This window comes from Siniperca chuatsi, linkage group LG15 (assembly GCF_020085105.1).
Source record: "Siniperca chuatsi isolate FFG_IHB_CAS linkage group LG15, ASM2008510v1, whole genome shotgun sequence".
NCBI lineage: Eukaryota > Metazoa > Chordata > Actinopteri > Centrarchiformes > Sinipercidae > Siniperca > Siniperca chuatsi.
In genome coordinates this window covers 19,804,677-19,824,491 of record NC_058056.1, presented here as the reverse complement: position 1 = coordinate 19,824,491, position 19,815 = coordinate 19,804,677, and the positions used below count along the sequence as shown (strand labels likewise).

The following is a 19,815-nucleotide window of genomic DNA, read 5'->3' as shown; positions in this document are numbered from 1 at the left end:
ATAGATCTAGAAGTCTCAATCAGGGGTAACCCAACAACAATGAGCGTAAAATTAAAACTTGCACTGAATAGCCAAATTAAAAACAAGTGAAATGAAAACAGTATGTAAACAGAAACAGCTATAAATCATGTGAAGACAGCAAACACTTCACCTGTATCCTTTGCCGTTGCCAGGCTAGCTTTCATAAGCCTTTACATAACGCGACTGATGTCAGCTTGTGACACAACACCTGATGGACTTGACACACCACTGTCTTAGTGCAGTTTTGGTCGAGCCCAGGTTGTCGCACTCTCAATGGTTACGTTCGCGCGCGCGTGCGTGTGTGTGTGTGTGCACCTGCCTTGTCTGCACAGTCTGCTCATATTCTATAATTCTTCCATCGTGTTTCACATGTAGGCATGGGTGGTCACTAAAGGCCTCATGCATAAGCAGGCCCATTCCTGCTCACCCCAGCTTCCCTTGCAATGCCCGTCACAGCTTTCCATGAACAAGAGATGGGGATTATCAGCATCATGGCTAACCTGCATGCAAATACACACATAAATGTCCATTGGTATGAAAAGTATTGGTTTATCTGGATTTATGAACTCTCCTTTCAGACAGCACATGGCAATCCAATCTCAGCAGAGAGAAGAAATTTGCATAGACACAACAGAGGCTAAAGTATTATCAAAACCTCAAAGTTGGCATCAGCCAGGTGTTAGCCTTTTTATCAGCGCCCTGGAAAGATACTAGATACTATGAATCAGGCAGTCACAAGGCTAACCAAAATGTAGGGTGGGTCTCAATCTTTCACTAAATTCATCTTGGAAACTGGCCTCTTTCAGGCGTATAAAGGAAGGGGATTGAGCCAAGGCAGCCTGGAGCTACACAACACACACACCAGCTGCCTAACCAACTGTGGACACACAGGGATCCTGTGGTCAACCTCAAGGCACGGATGTTACCTTAACTGTGATGGCCCATTTTCTGGTGGTCCTTTTTCCTGCAACGGCCTGGCCAATGCAGACAGTATAGGACTACTACAAAACACACACAGTAGCATAAAGACAAAGGAAAGAGGACTATGTCTCTTTTAGCTCTACTGCAGCTTTCCTTTGTGTTGCCTGCTGTCAGTATCTGAGCACTTCTGCTTTGAGCTGATGTCTCTGCATCTGCTGAGTGATCTATGTGCGTGGGTATCAGAGCTGTAAGTTGAATATACATGCTATATGGCATGCACTGCACATTGAACTCACACACCTTCATTTGACCACCTTAGGACGGCTTTGTCTGTTCACCAGTGAATATGTGCTGAGTGCTGTTCTGGTCGAGTGGGTGTGGGTGAGCAAAAAAGAAAAATCAGATACAGGCTTTACAAAAGATTTGGAGCAAGCAGCAGTATTTTAGTCTGCAATACACACTGTGCTCGGCTGCTATGAACTAAAAACAGCAAAATCCTAGATGTTGACATTATTTCTTAAGCCACGGCACTTATTTTAGGGAATCTCATCATGGAGATTCTATGAGATAACATCGCTCCATATCCACACATGGGCAGAACACATTTATTGGACATCTCTGGTACATTGATTTAAATGTATCCACATTAGGTTTTCACATGTCACACCAGAATTCACAGCCACATTGCAAGCCTAACATCCTCCAAAAAATAACAAGTGTAAGCATGGTCTATCATTCCAAATCCAACTTGAAACTGAAAGATGAAGTGACAGAAGTTGAAATGGTATGATCACAGAGACATGTGGGCTTTACTGTACGAAGCAGCTGGTGGGAGTAAACAGCAATGGACATGCCACCCTGTCAGCACAGAGAAGGCTGAAGATACTGGCAGTGAACAGAGAGGCAGGCCACGTCCCTGTACTGTCTGGGGACTGGGGTAGCAGCGGTATGTGGGACAGTCACCATCTAGCCTCATTCACCCCCATATCTCCAGAGAACCTGCCATGACCCCATTTAAGAATGTGTGTGTGTGTGTGTTCATCTAGTGAGCAACTGTGTAAAAGACACCATGTCGTAGAGATAGACAAAGAGTGTGTGCAAGGCTGGCTGAGGTAAGGTTGACTGCCAGAACATTTACTGAGCACTAGCAGAGAGAAGAGTCTGGATGGAGGCACTGGCTATGTTCTGTGATGAAGAACATATTGTGTGTGCTTACTTCACTGTGAATTCAAGATTAATGAATGATTTAAAGTGACTCCGAATGAAATCAAGACATTTCAATTTTTTTTACTTGCGCAGTTCAGTATTATAATTAATCCTAACTGGCCACTGGTTATTGTATTGAGTGAAATAGATGCAACATTAAAACACAAAACCTACTGCAATCAAGCTTCATGAGATGATCAAAGACGTGGTCCTACATACAGTGAGTGCCCCCATCACACTCTAATGTATCCATACCAAAACATTTATCACAACACATGTCATTTTTTTCTGAAATAAATCTCAAACCTGCTTGTAACCATGAAACCAAAAGCAATCAGCATAAATATGTTTTCCAATAAGTATGATTTTCATGTCTTTTGAAGTACAACAGAACATTAGATAATTTCAATTCAATTTAAATTTTTATTTATATAGCACCAATTCATAACAGAAGTTATCTCATTGCACTTTTCCTACAGTGCAGGCCTAGACCATACTCTTTATAATATTCAGGATTAGGATTAGGATTTTAAGGCACTGACCATGAACTGCAACGTCCCTTGTTTGAGGCTGGCTGGGGACCTTTACGCCACGTTTCTCTGCTGTCAACCTTCTAATAAAAAGCCTGCTATGGCCCCAAAAATGTAAAAAAAAATATAAAAAAAAAATCTATTAAAAAAGACAAGACAAATTTTGGCCTCAACCAGTGTAGTGCTGAACCTCCCTTTTGCCAGAGGTGAATGTGCCTGGCCTTAAAGATACTCAGAGAGAACTGGACAAGCTTTGGATAACACTGGTTTTGATAGTTTTAGTTTTAGTAGTAGTATTAATAGTTGTTTCATTGCGTCTGCACTCCTGCAACTAATGAGATAAAATTAAAGCAGAGAGAACAGATTACTTTCCTCACATTAAGGGTGCTCCGATTGATCGGCCACCGATCGTAATCAGCCAATATTCGTTCTAAATGGTTTGATAGGCGGGCTCTGTAAAGGCCGATGAGAAGAGCCGATCAGATGATGCAATGTCGCCCAGGTATATTAACAGCCAGCAACCCATTTTAGCATTTTGTAGAGAAACAGAGAGACAGAGTGAGACGTTAAACATTAAAAGACGCGCACACATGGATATTTTACAAACTTGGACCAGGTAAAGCAACAGTGAACACACCTGGTTGGTGCTGATAGGCTACCTCATTAACAACAAGCCTCCTCCACACACGGCTCACTCGCTGCTGTAAAAACGAAATTGCGGGTGAAAAAAAAAAACGTGAATTGTGTTTTTTTGGCGACTTTATAAATCATACTACTGATGAGATAAACAGAAAGAGGCGGGGCAAGCCAGTGAGACAGAGGTGTAAATGTGCGCATGTGTGTGTGGGGCAAAGAGAACTGAAGGGAAAAGCAAGGTGAGCAGATTAAAGGAGTTTGTGAGTAAACACTAAAATAAGGTGTAGAATTAAAATGGTGAAAAAAGAAATAACCTACTAGAAACAGAAATATAGCTTTATCAATGCAGAAAGAGTTACAATTTCAGATCTGTTTATTTTTTTTTAAACAAATTCTGATCTATTTTCCATAAAACCACATTGAGAATAAGTGACAGCTAAGTGTAGTAGAGGTTGGGCTTATATTAGCTTGTTATGGATGTATTAGTATTGGTGCATATGTCAGCTGATAATTGCAGTACAGAAATGCTAAAGATATATCTGAGGTAATTTAGAAACAGTGCCTCATTAACATAGTTTTCCACCAGAGAGAAGTTTATTTTTCAACTGTAAAAATGTCCCGCCCAGTACACATCTTGGTCACAATTCCTTACCAACCTTATTCAAGAAATCTTTATCGAAAATGCTTATTTCACATGTTTATGTAAATCTATATCAACCAAAATATCGTTTTTCTAAACGCTCAAATATTGGAAAGCCTGTCTCATAATTTCCGTATTATAAAGTTTTAGATCTGATCACGATAAAGAGGATTTCAGTAATAACTGAGCATCCACATAGCTTCACATTCACTGGCATTAAAAGTACCGTACTTACACACATACAGACACACACACACACAACCACTGAGGAGCAGAACTAGAAGATCCCTATTGCCATATATGATCAAAAAAAAGACTGCTTGGCAAGAGAAGGAAGGTCAGTAATAACCATCTGAGCCTAACCCTTGATCCTCTTCCTGGTTCAATCAGACTGTTGCTCTAAAGGATCTTTTAACCTGGTAACAAGATGGACTGCTGAGACAGGGGGGATCAACAAGAACAATTCAATCAATGAAGACTTGGCAAACGACTGTAGATTAAACCTCTGCCTGGGATGGTGTGCTACCAGGACACCCACAACATTTTGGCTGTTGAGCTAACTTTTACCCCAATCCGACCCCTTTCTTAAATACTGTGCTTGACAAATTCTCTGATGACCAAAAATGCCTTTCTGACGTCATTCTAGGGATTTTTTACTAATCACCAGAAATTCTGTTCCTCGTATTTCATGTGAAACCCACATTTTCACGAAAAGCAAATGCCAACTCGTACACTGACAGCTTGAGTGGGAGCTTACAGTTTACCTCGGTCAGCACTTCGGGAAACCCTAAAGCGTTTGACCTTCCATCTCACTTTACTGACCATTCGCTCGCTCCAGCAGTTCATTTACCCGATGCAGCAAAGGCCACAGCTCCTGGCCAACTGTGTTTTGACCAAGTAGAGGCAAACCACTGGTCTGTGGAGCAGGAAGCTGGCGGTATGGCCTGATATGGCCCTCAGTGACAGGCAGCCAGACTGTGGGCACTGCTACAGCCCTGGCAGAATTGTTATTTTCTGACCAAGCAGCTAAGCTTGAGGTTGTTATAGCTTTTACCTACAAAACTAACCCTAACATTCACACTCACCGTATTCTTAGTCTAGAAACTTCATGCCTATGTCTGGCATGAAGTAGAACCAAACCTCATAACCTCAAAACTGTTTTGGCGAGACATAGCTATTTTGGCAGTGCACCCTAGCCATATTGTGAACCTGCCAGTAAGGGAGAGATACACACAGAGGGGGGGTGGACCTGAATTAGTGTGAGAAAAACACTTTGTTGGGGGAACTGCTACAAGCTGCAATGGCAGTAGATCTTATATCAATCTAGAGCTGAAACTTCATTCAAATTGATTAGTTGGTCAAGCAAGCAAAAATGCTTAACACGCAGGTTCCAGTGTCTTAAATGTGAGAATTTGCTGCTTTTCTTCGTTTTACATTACTGTAAACATTATCTTTGCATTTTGGACTTTGGATAGGCAATTTTAAGACATCATCTTGGGCTTTATTACGTATTTAAGTACCTTATGTTTCTAATGTAATGCAACTAAGGATAATTTTAATCATTGCTTAATCTGCTGATTTTTCGTATCAAAAATCGATTAGTGTATAAAATGTCAGAAAATAGTGAAAAATGTCTGTCACAATTTCCCACCTCTCAAGGTGACATCTTCAAATGTCTTATGCTGTAAAATCCAAAAACATTAAATTTAAAATTATTTAAAAAACAGAATAGCTAAAATTCGCCCCTACTGGGAATCTATTGTAATAGAAATGGAAAAGATTTTGGGTTACAAAATATCGAATGACCCACAGACTCTGTATTTAGGCCTGTTAACTAAAGATGTTGTTAGAGGGGAAGACATTCATCTATTCAAAGTGATGCTGATATCAAGTAAGAAAGTTATAACGAGGAATTGGTTGAAAAGTAAGCCTTTGAGTCTGGACCAATGGAAGAATATCATGGCGGAAATTTTTACAATGGAAAAAATGACCCACGACCTGAGATTGGATGCACATAAATGTAAATTACGATGGTGGAAATGGACCAACTATGTAACCCACTCAAATATATGAAACAAATGGAAGATCTGTATTTGTAGCACCCTACCAGTTGATATCTTGTTCATTGTGAAAATTAAAAAATGCAAAAATAAAAAGTAAAAAAAACCAAAAAAAAAACCCAAAACAATAGCTGCAACTCATCTCACTGGAGACCTGGAACTAGAAGCTACTAGCATTTTTGCTTGATAAATGACTTATCAGAATTGTTGCTGAATCATTTTATTATTATTTATCGTTTCAGCTCTACCCTACATCAATCATTCTACCATAAATCCAGACACACAACATCAGATGTGAGCTGAATTATACCTTAAAAAAAGAAATCTGCATCACTAAAACATTTCAGTACCAAAGCTACAGCAGTCTGCAGTAATACATTATGTACAACTAAAACTGAGAATACTTGGCCAGAAGGAGCTGTTGTATACATTGACCCTAGCTGAAATGTACAATCTTTCTCCTGTGCATGCACTGAGCTGCAGGGCAGCTAATGACCGAACAACTCCCACAACATTCAACCGAGATGGATAAACGTTCAGTACTCAATATGCAGCTCAATATCACTTTCCCTCCCCTTTAAAATACACTTGATGGAACAGAGGTTGTCTTCTTCCTCCAGTGAGGTGTGGAGTGGCAGGCAGCTCACTGAGGGCTGCAAGCCTGAGAATAATGCCAGGGGATAATAAGAGTCAGTGACATCTCAAAGTCTGAGCAGCGGATGTGTTTAACCAAGCCTATTAAAACCTGCACTAATCCTGCCTTACACGTCCTTATCCAGGCATCCACTCTCAGCCTTAACTCACACAGGATGGGCCACTTACACCACGACCGATTGCAGTTCTTGCTTGCTTTCTCCCTTTCAAAACACAGACACTTCGGTAATAATGACTTTTTAATGTCTGCTATCAAAATCAGGTATATACTGGAAACACCAGATGCAAAAGCCATTATCACCTACATTTCCAAGTATCCTGCAATCACTCAGTCAACCCAACCCTTCATTGATCATCTGGCAAGAAAAATATGATTGCAGCGCACAAGCAAACCATTTCAAAACTGCGACACACACACACACAAAAAATAACATTTTAACCCGCTCACCTGGGCTACCAGGTAGAATAGAGTGCAATAGTGATTTAAATGTATGACACAGAACAGAATATGTCCCATCAACGGTATGGCTCTAGTGTGGCCTATTTCTCCGAGCTGAGGTATTCAGCAGGGAAATGAAAGAAGACACACATGTCAAATAACCAGGGCTGCTTTACGTGGGCGAGAAATGGGAGCAAACGTTTTGAAACTAAGGATGCAACCTAGATTATTCTAATTGTCCTAAAAACGGACACCTGCTTTTTTCCCAAGGAGCTTTCACACATATCTGTTGTTTTAAGTGGCTGGCAGGTTACATCATGCAAATGCAGTTCAGAGTTAGCCTGTTAGAAGATGCATGCACAGAAAAATACATTTTCCTGGAAGCGACTCAAGTACATTTGTGATACAGCATAGCCTATTGTTCCTTTTTGTGTCCACAGAACTATGAATCAATGCAGTACAGAGCAACTTATTCAACAGCAGCTCCCACCTGCCCACACACCAGCCATAAAAATAGCTAACCTACTCAGCTAGACTACAGGATGAGGGGGCAAATCCCTCAGTATCGTTGTCTTCTGGAAGGGTAGATTGTGTGCAGACTAATAAATAGGAGAAATTGATAAATGGATGAATGGGCACCAAGCAAGGTATAGCTGAGGCACCTGAAGCCTCTTCCAGTTGTACAAACGTTATGCAACCTGATGAAAGCAACAGTGTAAAGCAACACAAAGCTGCTGCTTCTTCTGTTATCAAGTGACCATCTTCACCTTTTAACCGCCACCAGCTAACAAACCACAGTGGTAGTTTTGAAGCTGGCCGATTGATTAGCTTGAGGGCTAGTCAATAATGTCAAACTGACCCACTGACAAGCATGTGGTAGCTTGTAAACGGTGACATCTTAGTGACTTCGATGTTAAATGAGCTGTCGTCTGCACACCAATACAAATGCATACACTCGAATAAAAAGACAGCATCGCGGATTAGCCAGTTCTTGGAGATATGCACCTGGACAGGCCAGCTAATACATGTTAACTCAACAAGCTACAAGACAAGCCACGTATTTCAGATATCATGCCATAACGTTACTCACACTGAAACCAGGCGTCCAGCTAGCAACCTTTACTAGTAGCATATTTGCTAGCATTGCCAAGAAGGCCCAAGGAGGTTAGTTTTCCATATAACGACACAAGACAACAATAAAAATGCATTTGAGAATTAGCATGTCACATACCGAGAAGAAGTAATTTCAGCTCTCTCCTGGAGTCTCGCTTGTCTCGGCGGAGTTGTTTGTCAATTTCTGCATTGATTCGTTTCGACTCCTTCGCCTCTTCGCTCAGGCAGCAAGCCATCATGGACTCAAGAGTCATCCCCTCTGGTTTTGGCAGCCCGGTTTAAACGGGACCCGGCAACACTTGCCCACGGTTTCAGCTTATCCCGAATCTCCGGTATTCGCTTCGATGTCAGGCGAGGAGGTGGTCTTTCGGACTGGACGGATGGATGGATGGACGGAACTGGGGGAGGGGAGACTAGCTAGGGGCCTCGCTGTCAAGTTGTCCCCCCAGCCGAGAGAAACTGCGACTTCACCCGGGTGTTCTCGGCAAATCACGGGAGATTCGGACAGGGGAGGGAGTCAGGAGACGGTGGGGCCTCCCCGAGACGCTCTGCCTTAATACAGCTAATGTTAAAATTACTACAACTGCCACAGATTAGCCAAAGCCTTAATACCTGCTTTATATCATTAACCCCCGCTGCCACTTGGTGGTCCAATTCTATCTTTTCGTCTGTCACTGTGGTCCAATTCTATCTTCACAATCCGCAAAAAGTGTTTCAAAACTGCAGTGTCGCGACATCCAAACCCGTAACAGTTGATATGTGGAGTCTCTCCAACGTTAGCTGGCTATTTTACGCTAGAAAAAGTAGTAGTCCTTGCTATTTAAGATAGCGATAACCGTTATTGCACTATCCACGCCGCAGCAATGCATCCGTTTGCTAAGTAACGTTAACTACATTAGCTAACGCTGGCTAAATTGCACGTAACGGCTACGAACGCAGCCTTGTTAGCCCGCTAGCGCTAGCTCACTTAACAACGCCTCAGCTAGCTAATGTTTGTGTCAACCCGCAGTGATTGAAACAGAAAGCTGGTTGAAGGAATTTGTCCGCCTAGCTAGCGATAGCAGGACAGCACCCCATCGCATCCTGACTCATTTTGACGGTAAAATATAAGGCTACTACCACAGCCTGAAAGAGGGGGTAAAATGCCCAGCGGCTTTTGCCAGAAATGTATTCGCTGCAAACAGCTGGCTTTCGGGTAGCTCGTCACTGGAAGAACAAGGTCGGCGCGCACACACACACACTAGTCTGATGCCAAGCAAGGAGGAGGAGATACTGTGGTGTTGAGTGACAGATGGAGAATTGCATGAAACGGTTTATGACAGACCAATTGAATGAACAAGGCGGGTCCTCGGGGTGGGATCTGACTGTGAGAAAATGCAAAACCCAATATGTATGAATTAGGAAGAGCTCTTTTCTGTTTTTATATACCCTGGGCAATGCATGTGAGATCATTGCAAAATTAAGTCCACCACCTGCTGCCTGCATGCTGCACATGATTCTGCACTGCTAAAAAATGTCGTTCATAGTGTGGTGCAACATAACTAATCGCCAAGAGAGAAGACATTACAATAAGTAGATAACACCCATCACTGCATCAATAACCTGCAGTATAATGCAAGCAGCATCAAAGACAAATTATTAGCGACGACTGTGGTGGGCGTGTGCTGTGATAGCAGTGACATCTTGTGGCCTTTGAGTACAGTTGCATGTAACATCTGTTCACAGTTTCCATTCAATAAATCCAGGATGCAAAGGAGGACGCTTGGCATTCAGAAATATGTGAGATCTGCATCTCCATAAACACTGAGCTGTCTGTGCAATATTGGTTCCCAGGAAAGTAGCAAAATAATTTTGTATATTTACGTTTGTATATAACATTTACATTACACCCTGGTTAGCTTAATAGGTAATAAGACATCATCAAAGATCAGATGAAACCATATACCACAAACTTACTTTAACCAAAACTGGACTTTATGCAATGATGCACTGCATAAAAATGTACAAAACTAAATAAATGAGCACAATGTCATGATAAATAGAACAAGTTTATAGCCATGCCAGCAGCACCTCCAGGCTGTGATGCTATCTGTCAAACAACTGTTTGATAGATGGAAAAAAGACAATTTTGCCTTATCCTTACAGCTAGTGGGGCAAAGCATATGAAGATTGGCCACATGGTGGCACCAAAGTAGAAACATGTTCCTGCCTAAATCAAAAGTATTTTTCCCATGGATGTATTAAGAGTTTAGGACATCTCAGACTTGATATGACAGGCTGAGGTCTACCTTTTGAGATGTAGCTTATTTTTAATCAGTCTAAGCTTTGCTTTGTCCAACTCTGGTTCATTTAGGTTCAACTATGCTTTGAGATCAATGCTACCATTTCTACATTTTAACATGTGTGGTTACAGTTAGCATACATGTTGAAACCACTGCTGACAGAGCAACATTACCATCCATACAGTAAAACCTAGTGTGGCTAAAAATATACTGTAATAGCACAAGTACAAATGTTTACGAGGATTTCAATAACATTAGTCTTTATGTGTAAGAAGCTTTTTCAATTATTCTGCTGGTCAAAATAGTCACAGAAGAGGTGTCGCACCTCCTCAGCATGATTTTGGTCGATACTGGTTGAGAGGAGCTGCTTGTGGCTGGGCTGAGGGCTCTCTGCCTCGGCCACCTCCACCTGCCACTCTGCCTTGAAGGCGTCACCGTGGGACTCGCACATGTTGTGCAGAATGCAGCAAGCTAGAATCATGGTGGGCACCACGTCCAGTCCACAGTCGTTCCTCTTGCTCAGACACTGCCAGCGTGCCCTCAGCCTCAGCAGCGCCTCCTCAGGCACATGCAGCGCTCTGGTGAGCCGCCGATTAAAGAGCCGCTGCGACTCTGTCAGTGCTGTGTGGCTTGCCCTCCTGCCCTTTTCCTCAGGATAGGCCTTCATTAGCCAGCTCTGCAGAGGGTAGCAGGCCTCCCCCAGAAGCACATACCTATACACAGCAGATTGTTTTCAGTCAATTATAGCACACACTTGAAGACTTGGCATCAGAAAATGACTCAGCATTGCAACATTTCTGCCCTTATCCAGCTCAAACAAGAGGAGTTCGATCAGATTTGTATACTATAGATGCCCAGTGTAAATATTCAAACATGTTTTCAGCACATATTTTGTATTGTTCTGTACAATACAAAATATGTGCTGATCCATTTTGCACAAATCTGTGAATTTAATGGCCAAAATAAGTTTATAATCAGGCTTAAAACTGCAGTGTGTTGATGGCCTTAAATGTATAGTGCAAAAAAGACTAGATGTATGAGATACATGGTGTAATACAACAACATTTTGGACATATAAGAATGTAAAGTATTTGAATGAAGTCCAAATGTTATGTCTGTTTTTTTTGCATTTTTATTATAAAGCACAGTCAGGTGTATTGTCCTATTGCTTCCATTTATTTACATACTCAGGCATGTGAAGTCCTTTTGATTGACTTAATTTTCAGTTCACATCAGCTTTTCACAGCCTGTTCTCTTTGTTGAAAAAAACAAAAAGAATCTAAGAAAGATATTCCACTGCAGAGTCTCAGTGCTGGGATATGGCTGGATAGGTGTGCAACTTTTTTACACTACAAGACCATATACTACATACAGGCTTTAAAATTTTATTCAACAATTTATATAACAATAATAAATTATACTACAAACAATAAGACATTGAGCAAAATTATACTGGCTTTCAAGACACTGTTTCCATACAGTTAAGTACATCACCATCCTGGACTTAACTTGGTCTAATGGGTACCAACCCATCAGGCTAAGCGTGAGAGCCATATTAAGAAAAAAACAATATGCAGATATAAAAGTAGGCAGTTAAAATGTATGTTTTTGGGTTTACTTCTATTAATTACATCTTGGCCAGTAGCTCTCAATTGGAGTTAATTAGTGTGTGGAACAAGACAGTTTTTGGACTAGAGATGAGTATTGATCTTAATAACCTGTAAGATTTTAATTTGTCCATAGTAAACCTGTGGAGGTTTCATGGATGGAGTTTATCTAAGCCTAAAGCTAGATGTTGTTTCAAGGTGGACAGATAAGTGACAAAGGCTGTATGAAAACCTAATAAACAAAGGGAAAAGACCATTTACTTCTTTCCTCAAGGTGGAAATGTGCATGCAGTATCCTTAAATTACTTAAATGAAAACTGTATAATGTATAATAATACTTAGTACTGAATTGGATCCTGGCTCAACCGTCATGCTGTTGGCTTTAACTTTACCCGAGAGGTTTTCCCATGAAGACAGGCGGCGGGGCCGGCGACAGTCCACCCTCTGCAGCCGTGGCCCACAGCGATGAGTTCTGTAAGATGTCAGCTGGGTCTGTCCCACCTGGGAAACTGGCACATACATCCCAGAACTGCCCCCGGCCACTAACAGCCACCTGAAACACCAAAGAGACAGAAAGAGGCAAGAAGTGAAAATCTGACATAGCACAACTAGTGAGCATGTATTTGCAGCAGCATACATGGGTGCCCTCTCTACCTGAGACAGCACTGAGAGCCAGCCAGAGGGGTTGGCATAGTCAGACGCGTTGTTTGATGGGGTGATGATAGCTGTGTGGAGTGTTGCAATGGCAGCAACACAGTGAGGGAAGCCCCAATGGGACAGGAAGAGCTGAGCTGAATCCTCCAGGTCCTGCTCACTGGGGGACCGCAGGTAGACGGAGCTGAGGAGCGCCACGATGGCGTGACACATGTCTCTAACACACCTGCACACGGTGGACTTCCCCACACCAAACAGGGTGCTGATGGTGCGGTATTCGATGTTCGACGCCAGACGCCACAGAGCCACTGCTACACGTTTCTCCACTGGCAGCGCCAGACGGAAGCTGGTGTCCTGGCGAGCGAGACGCGGCCTCAGCTTGTCACACAGGTAGAAGAACGTCTCCCGGCTCATGCGGAACTTATCCAGCCAATCAGACGGCTGAAATTCTGTCATCACCACCCGCTCCCACCAATCAGTGCTTGGAGTGGTGGTCCAGGGGCGTGTGCGGATGTGGACGTTGGAGCGGATACCTCCTGCTATCATCATCTGGGGAGAAGAAGATCGATAGTAGAATAAAGATTTCCTTTAAAGTAATTCAGATTACAAAAGTTGTTAAAACCATTGATTCTAAGACTCTATCACTCATTTATTTTCAAACTGTCAGTGCCGTAGAAGTTTTTGGAAGGATCTATCTGCTTTTGTAATTTTCAGAATTTGCCATGCTTTTTCTCTTAAATGGGAAAATGTTTTGTTTGTTTTCTTCTGACTACAGCTTGAAATATCAGGACAAATTCTACCTGATCAATTTTAACAAAACAATAAACAATAAATGTTTTCCCCTGCTCTGGTTTGTGGACTTAAAAACTGTATCTCTATTATTGCTTACAGTGTAAGAAAATATGTCAAAACATATAGTTGTACGTCTTTTATTTATTCTGTGCCTTTTTGGTAAGATCTATGTAGCTTTTTCACACCACTGTATATACATATACACATATACAGTGGTGTGCAAAAGTGTTCCTGATTTCTTATTTTTATGCATGTTTGTCACACTTAAATGTTTCAGATCATCAAACAAATTTAAATCTTAGTCAAAGAAAACAAACCTACATGGTCCTGTGTGAAAAAGTGATTGCCCCCTAAACCTAATAACTGGTTGGGCCACCCTTAGCAGCAACAACTGCAATCAAGCGTTTGCGATAACTTGCAATGAGTCTTTTACAGCGTTGTGGAGGAGTTTTGGCCCACTCATCTTTGCAGAATTGTTGTAATTCAGCCACATTGGAGGGTTTTCGAGCATGAACTGCCTTTTTAAGGTCATGCCACAGCATCTCAATAGGATTCAGGTCAGGACTTTGACTAGGTCACTCCAAAGTCTTCATACATAAATATATACACCCACACACATATATATATATATATATATATATATATATATATATATATATATATATATATATATATATATATACACACATATATATATATATATATATATATATATATATATATATATATATATATATATATATATATATATACATATATATATATATATATACACATACATATACATACATATATATATATATACACATACATATACATACATATATATATATATATATATATATATATATATATATATATATATATATATATATATATATATATACATACATATATATACATACATATATATATATATATACATATATATATATATATATATACATATATATACATACATATATATATATATACATATATATATATACATACATATACATACATACATATATATATATACATATATATATACATACATATACATACATACATATATATATATACATATATATATATATATATATATATACATATATATATATATACACACATATATATATATTTATATATATGGGACAGAGACAGGACTGACCATAAGCATCCTTCTCTGTCGCTGGAAGAAGTACTGCCGATGTCTGATGCGTCTTTGGATCTCATTGCGCCTCTGAATGTTTGCGTTGTTTATGTCTCTCCTGCGCTTCAGCAGCATGTAAGTCATGAGGAACATGAAAGACCGCAGCTGCTCCTCTTCTTCCATTTTGACAAGTACAACCGGGAGGCAGCACGTAAGACATTAACTTGAAAGTAACGTATATCAAGTAGCTCATGTGTTGTTGCAGCTTCTGTCATTTCAACATATGCTGTAAACTGGCGTACTTCCGCTTTCTTCCTGTTTGTGTCTGTCTAACCATCAGAGTGGTGCTGCCATCTAGTGGCTGAAACTAAGTAGCGCTTGAGAGAACATTACTTTATATGTGTCAAATTTGGCCTTCATTTGTTTAAATGTTGTTTTAGCATTCAGTGTAATAGACCTTTAAAAAATTATGATGCAAAATTGTTTAGTCTTTGTCATTTTTCAAGTCAGTCCGCCAATGGCTATGTGCAAAAGACAGTAATGGATTTTTCAAAAGTGTTTTCGTCTTCATGTGTAAGTGGTCTCTTGAGGAGCTGCAGTTCTGCTCAATCTTTTAACTTGACCAAACCCGCAATCTTCTCTTCCTTTCAGGACTATTGCTGGGGAAGGATGTTGGGATGTCCTTGGTCTATCCTTGGTTTTTGGACCTCATCTGAGGGCTCTCTTATGCGTCAGTGAGTTCAGGGTAAGGAGAAGAAAATTAAAAGCTCTCTTCTTTTTTATCACTCTCATCTTTGTTTCTCCCACCTTCAACTCTGTCTGTAAACTTCTTTCTTTTGCTCCAATTTGTCAGTGTTTGGAAATGTGATGTGGTGTGGGCACTTTCTTTGCATTCTCTTTAATGGCAGACTCGAGATAAGGATACAAGTTCAAATAAATAACTCTTCTCCTGTATTCCATGTTTTGCCCCAAAATGTTTTCTGCTACAATGCCTTCATCAGGAGGTCAGCATATGAGATTGGCTCCTGTCAAATTGGGTAACTGTTTAAAAATGGTTAACAAAACATTTTAAGTGCTTAAATATAATGCAATACAACAGCATCACAAAGTACAGCCTCCAAAATGACAGTTTAATCAACATCTCTCAACAAAACATGAAAATGATAAGTCAAAAAAAGGAGGATTTATTACAGGGTTATTGTATTGGAGTGCATTAGATGTAGCTCAGCACAGAGTGTTGCTTTCTAATCAGAGCATTTCATAGTAAAGACTAAACAATAATGGAAAAATACGGATCTCAAGGAGTACATTTAGTCTATGAAAGGAACTCATTGTCCTTCACACAGCACAGTAGCTGCTTGCTCAGTCACAGCAGTTGTCGATTTCTCATCTCTTCCACTTCAATAAGTTCAATACCATCAAACAATATGTTTGTGTTAACAGTGGAATATCTGTGACTGTTCTGCTTTATTATTTCTTGTTATTTAGATGTTTAGTAGCTATTTACAATTTAGGCAGCAGTAGGTTAGAGGGTAGAAGGTAATTATTTACTCTAGATTATACTGTTGATTGTTGTACATTCATAAATGATATGAAAACAGACAAGAAACCTAGGACACAACTCTCACTCGAGTGATAAAGAGCTCTGCCGCTGCATTCTCAAACTCCTTTGCGTCCATGTTGCCACCTGGGCCCTGTGTCTGTGCTCCAGCTATGGCCTGTGCTAGCTTGCATGGAGAGATCTTGGCACTGGCCTCAAGGTAGCGTATTGCCTTCACGTTAGCCTCCAGACAGGAATTAGCTTTATTATTAGCATTAACACAGCAGTTTGCATCACAGCCTTGGGAAGTCTCCAGAGCTTCCTTTAAGGTCCCCAGTACGGCCAGGCACAGTGCCCGCGAGGCAGGCTCTTCGTCCGGGCAGCACACTTCAGCATAAAGCCTCTGAGCCTGCCGGATGTAGTCTGAGAAAACTGCACATGTGAGCACACCGTGACGGAAGACATCATAAGGGACGGCCTCGTGATCTTGGCAGTGGAGGCGTCGGAGGAGCGGGGCGGAGGTGGAGGCAGGGACTCCACCCTCACTGCACAGGCACTGCAGAGTCTGTGTGTAGAGGCCTCCTCTCACTCCTCCTCCTGTGGGGCCGTCAGTGCAGGAGCCATCAGGGCCTTCAGGAACCTCAGCTGGACGTCTGCGGGGCCCGGTGAAGTTCAAAAGGTCGTAGGCCAAACGGACGTTGTTGCTGAAGGCAGATCTAGATTTAAAATGAGAGATGGGATAAAAGAAAGGAAATCTTTGGTTTGTCTGCAGCAGTCATAAGGAAAAGCTTGTCTTTCATTACATTTCACTACACAGCTTTAATATCAACAACAGTAAATTATCATAATCAGGGGAAGGATGATAGGGCAGTAAACTGGTACAATACCATCATACATTGTCAATCTAGGGAGCATTGTTTTTAATAGAGGTATAATGTATATATTATAATTTGTATTTTCAGTCATTTCAAAAAAGTGAGGTCTGAAGAATATACAGAGTAACAGGGACACGTTTCTGGAGACAGATTAAACAAGAAAATCATTTAATGAACAAATTAGATTTGTTCTCAGATTCAGATGTCTCAAAACCTGAGCAAATAAGACCAGTACTGCCTGTATGGCTAGAAACCTCTACGTGTAATTGAGAAAATATGTTCTTTTGTAATATTTGTGAACTAACCCTTTAATTTACACAAGAGATTTAAGATATCAGATTTGGTGCAACTTTCTAATATGTCGTCCTTAATAAAGGGTTTAGAAGGTGGAACAAATGGATAATTAATGGTTAATGAATTGTTTACACATGTTTAATAGAGTTATAAGCCATCAATAAGACCACATGTTGGGTTGCCAGGTTGTGAAAAAATCTCTCTGGCAGTTGAGCGATTAATAGTCATTAATAAAGGGTTAAGAGTTTTATCACTTTATGTCAAGGGTCCTTAAAATAATCCAAGTCTGCTGTTGTACATTTTAATAAATTGTTAATACATTAACTTTGGTCCAGACGCTCTGCAGTTCTTTTAAAGAAAATCAGAGGTCAAACAGTCAACCTGGCAACCCAAATGTTGTTATTAATGGCTTATAATATGTTCTATAAATCATTAGTAAATGATTTATTAAATATTTACAGCTTATAAACCTTTCATAAAGAGTGCTTTATTAGAAAGTGGTACTGAGTTGTTCTGCTGAATGAGTGAGGCCACATGTTGCAGGTTCTTACCATCGTCATTGTCTATAAAAAAATTATACAGTAGCTATATTGTGCATCATAGAATTGCCTGTATTGTGACACCATTGTCATTGTGGTCAACATAGGCCTGCATACTGTGAACTTATGGTATTGTGAGTTACTGTAAATACTTAGTCATTATCACATATCGATCAAACCTGTAGTTATATTACTATTGTTTTCACAGTGACACTAAAGGAAGGCTGCAACAGAGCAAGACAGAAAATGAGCTTGAAACATACTGCTTGCATTAATAAGTCAGTCTAGAGTCTACCAGATATCCAGGGGTGCCAATCAAAATTATGACTAGCTGAATTATTTAAATGTCTACCACAGTGAGATGACATATAAGGATTTGATCATAGCTTCTATTAGAATAGGTTAATATTCGCTTCATTAGTAAAAAGTCAAGAAATTTGCCCGGACCTCTGGGAGTGGTGCGCCAGCCGCAGGTGCCACAGCGCCCGGTTGAGATGCTGCTGCTCCTGCGCGCCTGCGCTCAGCGGGCCGTTGTTCAGCTGATCCCTATCGCCGCATCCAGCTGTACCGGTCTCTGTCACGGAGGCGAGGTTGCAGAAGTGGTCGGCCAGGAACCCGATGGGATCGTCCGATCTGGCCTCGACCATCTTCAGGATGGCCCCGCGGAGCAGCTCTCCCACCCCAGCCTGCGACAGAAACTCCCTGTCGCTGTCCGATTTGGTGGCTTTGCCCTCGGGCATCCCTGGAGGAGTAGCCCCGGACCGGCGCTTCTCCTTGTCCGCCATTGCTGATGACGTGATGAAGCCGTGTCGCAGCAACTGCAGCGGAAGTGATATAAGACCGGTCGGGAGACAGGAAACGGACCAGTTTTCGGTGATCAGTATCGCAAGAAAAAGTCGTAAAATTATCCGGTGATTTACAACGACTGAAAAGCCCCAAAGCAAAAGACCTGTCTACTAAACCTTGTCACCACGACTCCCCTCTGACGGACTGGTTGCCAGGGACGCTGTCTGTGTGCGTCAGGTAGTGTGCGCAGTGGCGTGCGTAGGGACTCTGATCCCAGCCCCAAAACAGTATGGCTGGGCCCCTTTTAAGCGCCCATTCCTCTCCCTCTTGTCTAGATTTTCTATGCTAAATTACTACCTGGCCCCGATTTTGCAGTGCCTTAATAAGCACAAAACTGAAATAAAAGTTGTGTTTTGGTGGTGCATTGCCTATTTCTGAAACAAGTGCTCAATTCAATTACTAACCAGATGTCACACAGTCCTGGGGCAATCCAGCCTTGATAAAGTAACCCAACTGGATATTTTGTAGGCCTTCTCTACCTTACCTTAAAATACCAGCTGTGGCTCTGTGTGTATTAGCACCGGGAAACATTTGAAATGTTTTGATACTAGTGCAGATACAATACCAGATATCCAGTACTGATATACTGAAGCACTTTGAGTAGTTGGAAAAGACTAGAAAGGCGCTATATAAGTACAGTTGATTTACCAAATTGATACTTTTTTTCGATATCTTACTTTGAGGATATAAAAGCTAAAGTTCTTAAATTTATATAATAATATTGTCTGAACAGAAGCAGAACTTTACCTAAATACAATACCATCAAAATTTGGCAATTTTTAAAATTTAAATCAGGAACTGTCTGACCAAAGAATTTTGAGTTTTTGATACACATATTAGTCAAAACCAAATATTAGTCAAAACCAAATAAGCATTCAGGTTAAATACCAGCCAGTGTATGTTCCACACACAAATTTCCAACTCATTTGACTAATACCTGCTATTGATTATACACATTGGTATTATGTGTTCTTGTTTCTTATTACCATCTTTTTTATATGGTGTGTCATATACTTTCTTTAGCCAATGGC

At 40.9% G+C, this 19,815-nt stretch overlaps 3 protein-coding genes across 6 annotated transcripts in view; all 3 read right to left on the bottom strand.

The window, feature by feature from the left end:
* gna11b (guanine nucleotide binding protein (G protein), alpha 11b (Gq class)) overlaps nt 1–9,456 on the bottom strand; it is a 30,499-nt gene extending 21,043 nt beyond the window's left edge. For all 4 annotated transcript variants that reach the window (XM_044167341.1, XM_044167342.1, XM_044167343.1 and 1 more), the window contains exon 1: nt 8,339–9,456. In XM_044167341.1, coding sequence (XP_044023276.1) covers nt 8,339–8,474 — 136 coding nt within the window. In that variant the 5' untranslated portion in view covers nt 8,475–9,456. The remainder of the gene's footprint in view (nt 1–8,338) is intronic.
* A 362-nt stretch (nt 9,457–9,818) lies between these two features.
* LOC122862095 (putative nuclease HARBI1) lies at nt 9,819–15,000 on the bottom strand. The gene is made up of 4 exons (XM_044167340.1): nt 14,709–15,000; nt 12,764–13,312; nt 12,502–12,662; nt 9,819–11,215 (listed from the first exon to the last, which is right to left on the bottom strand). Exons 1-4 carry the CDS (start codon nt 14,871–14,873, stop codon nt 10,783–10,785), a joined length of 1,308 nt encoding a protein of 435 aa, XP_044023275.1. The 5' UTR covers nt 14,874–15,000; the 3' UTR covers nt 9,819–10,782.
* Nucleotides 15,001–15,799: 799 nt separating this feature from the next.
* tpgs1 (tubulin polyglutamylase complex subunit 1) lies at nt 15,800–19,770 on the bottom strand. The gene is made up of 2 exons (XM_044167345.1): nt 18,386–19,770; nt 15,800–16,946 (listed from the first exon to the last, which is right to left on the bottom strand). The coding sequence occupies exons 1-2, from the start codon at nt 18,721–18,723 to the stop codon at nt 16,301–16,303; spliced, it is 984 nt and encodes a 327-aa protein (XP_044023280.1). The 5' UTR covers nt 18,724–19,770; the 3' UTR covers nt 15,800–16,300.
* Nucleotides 19,771–19,815: the final 45 nt, after the last annotated feature.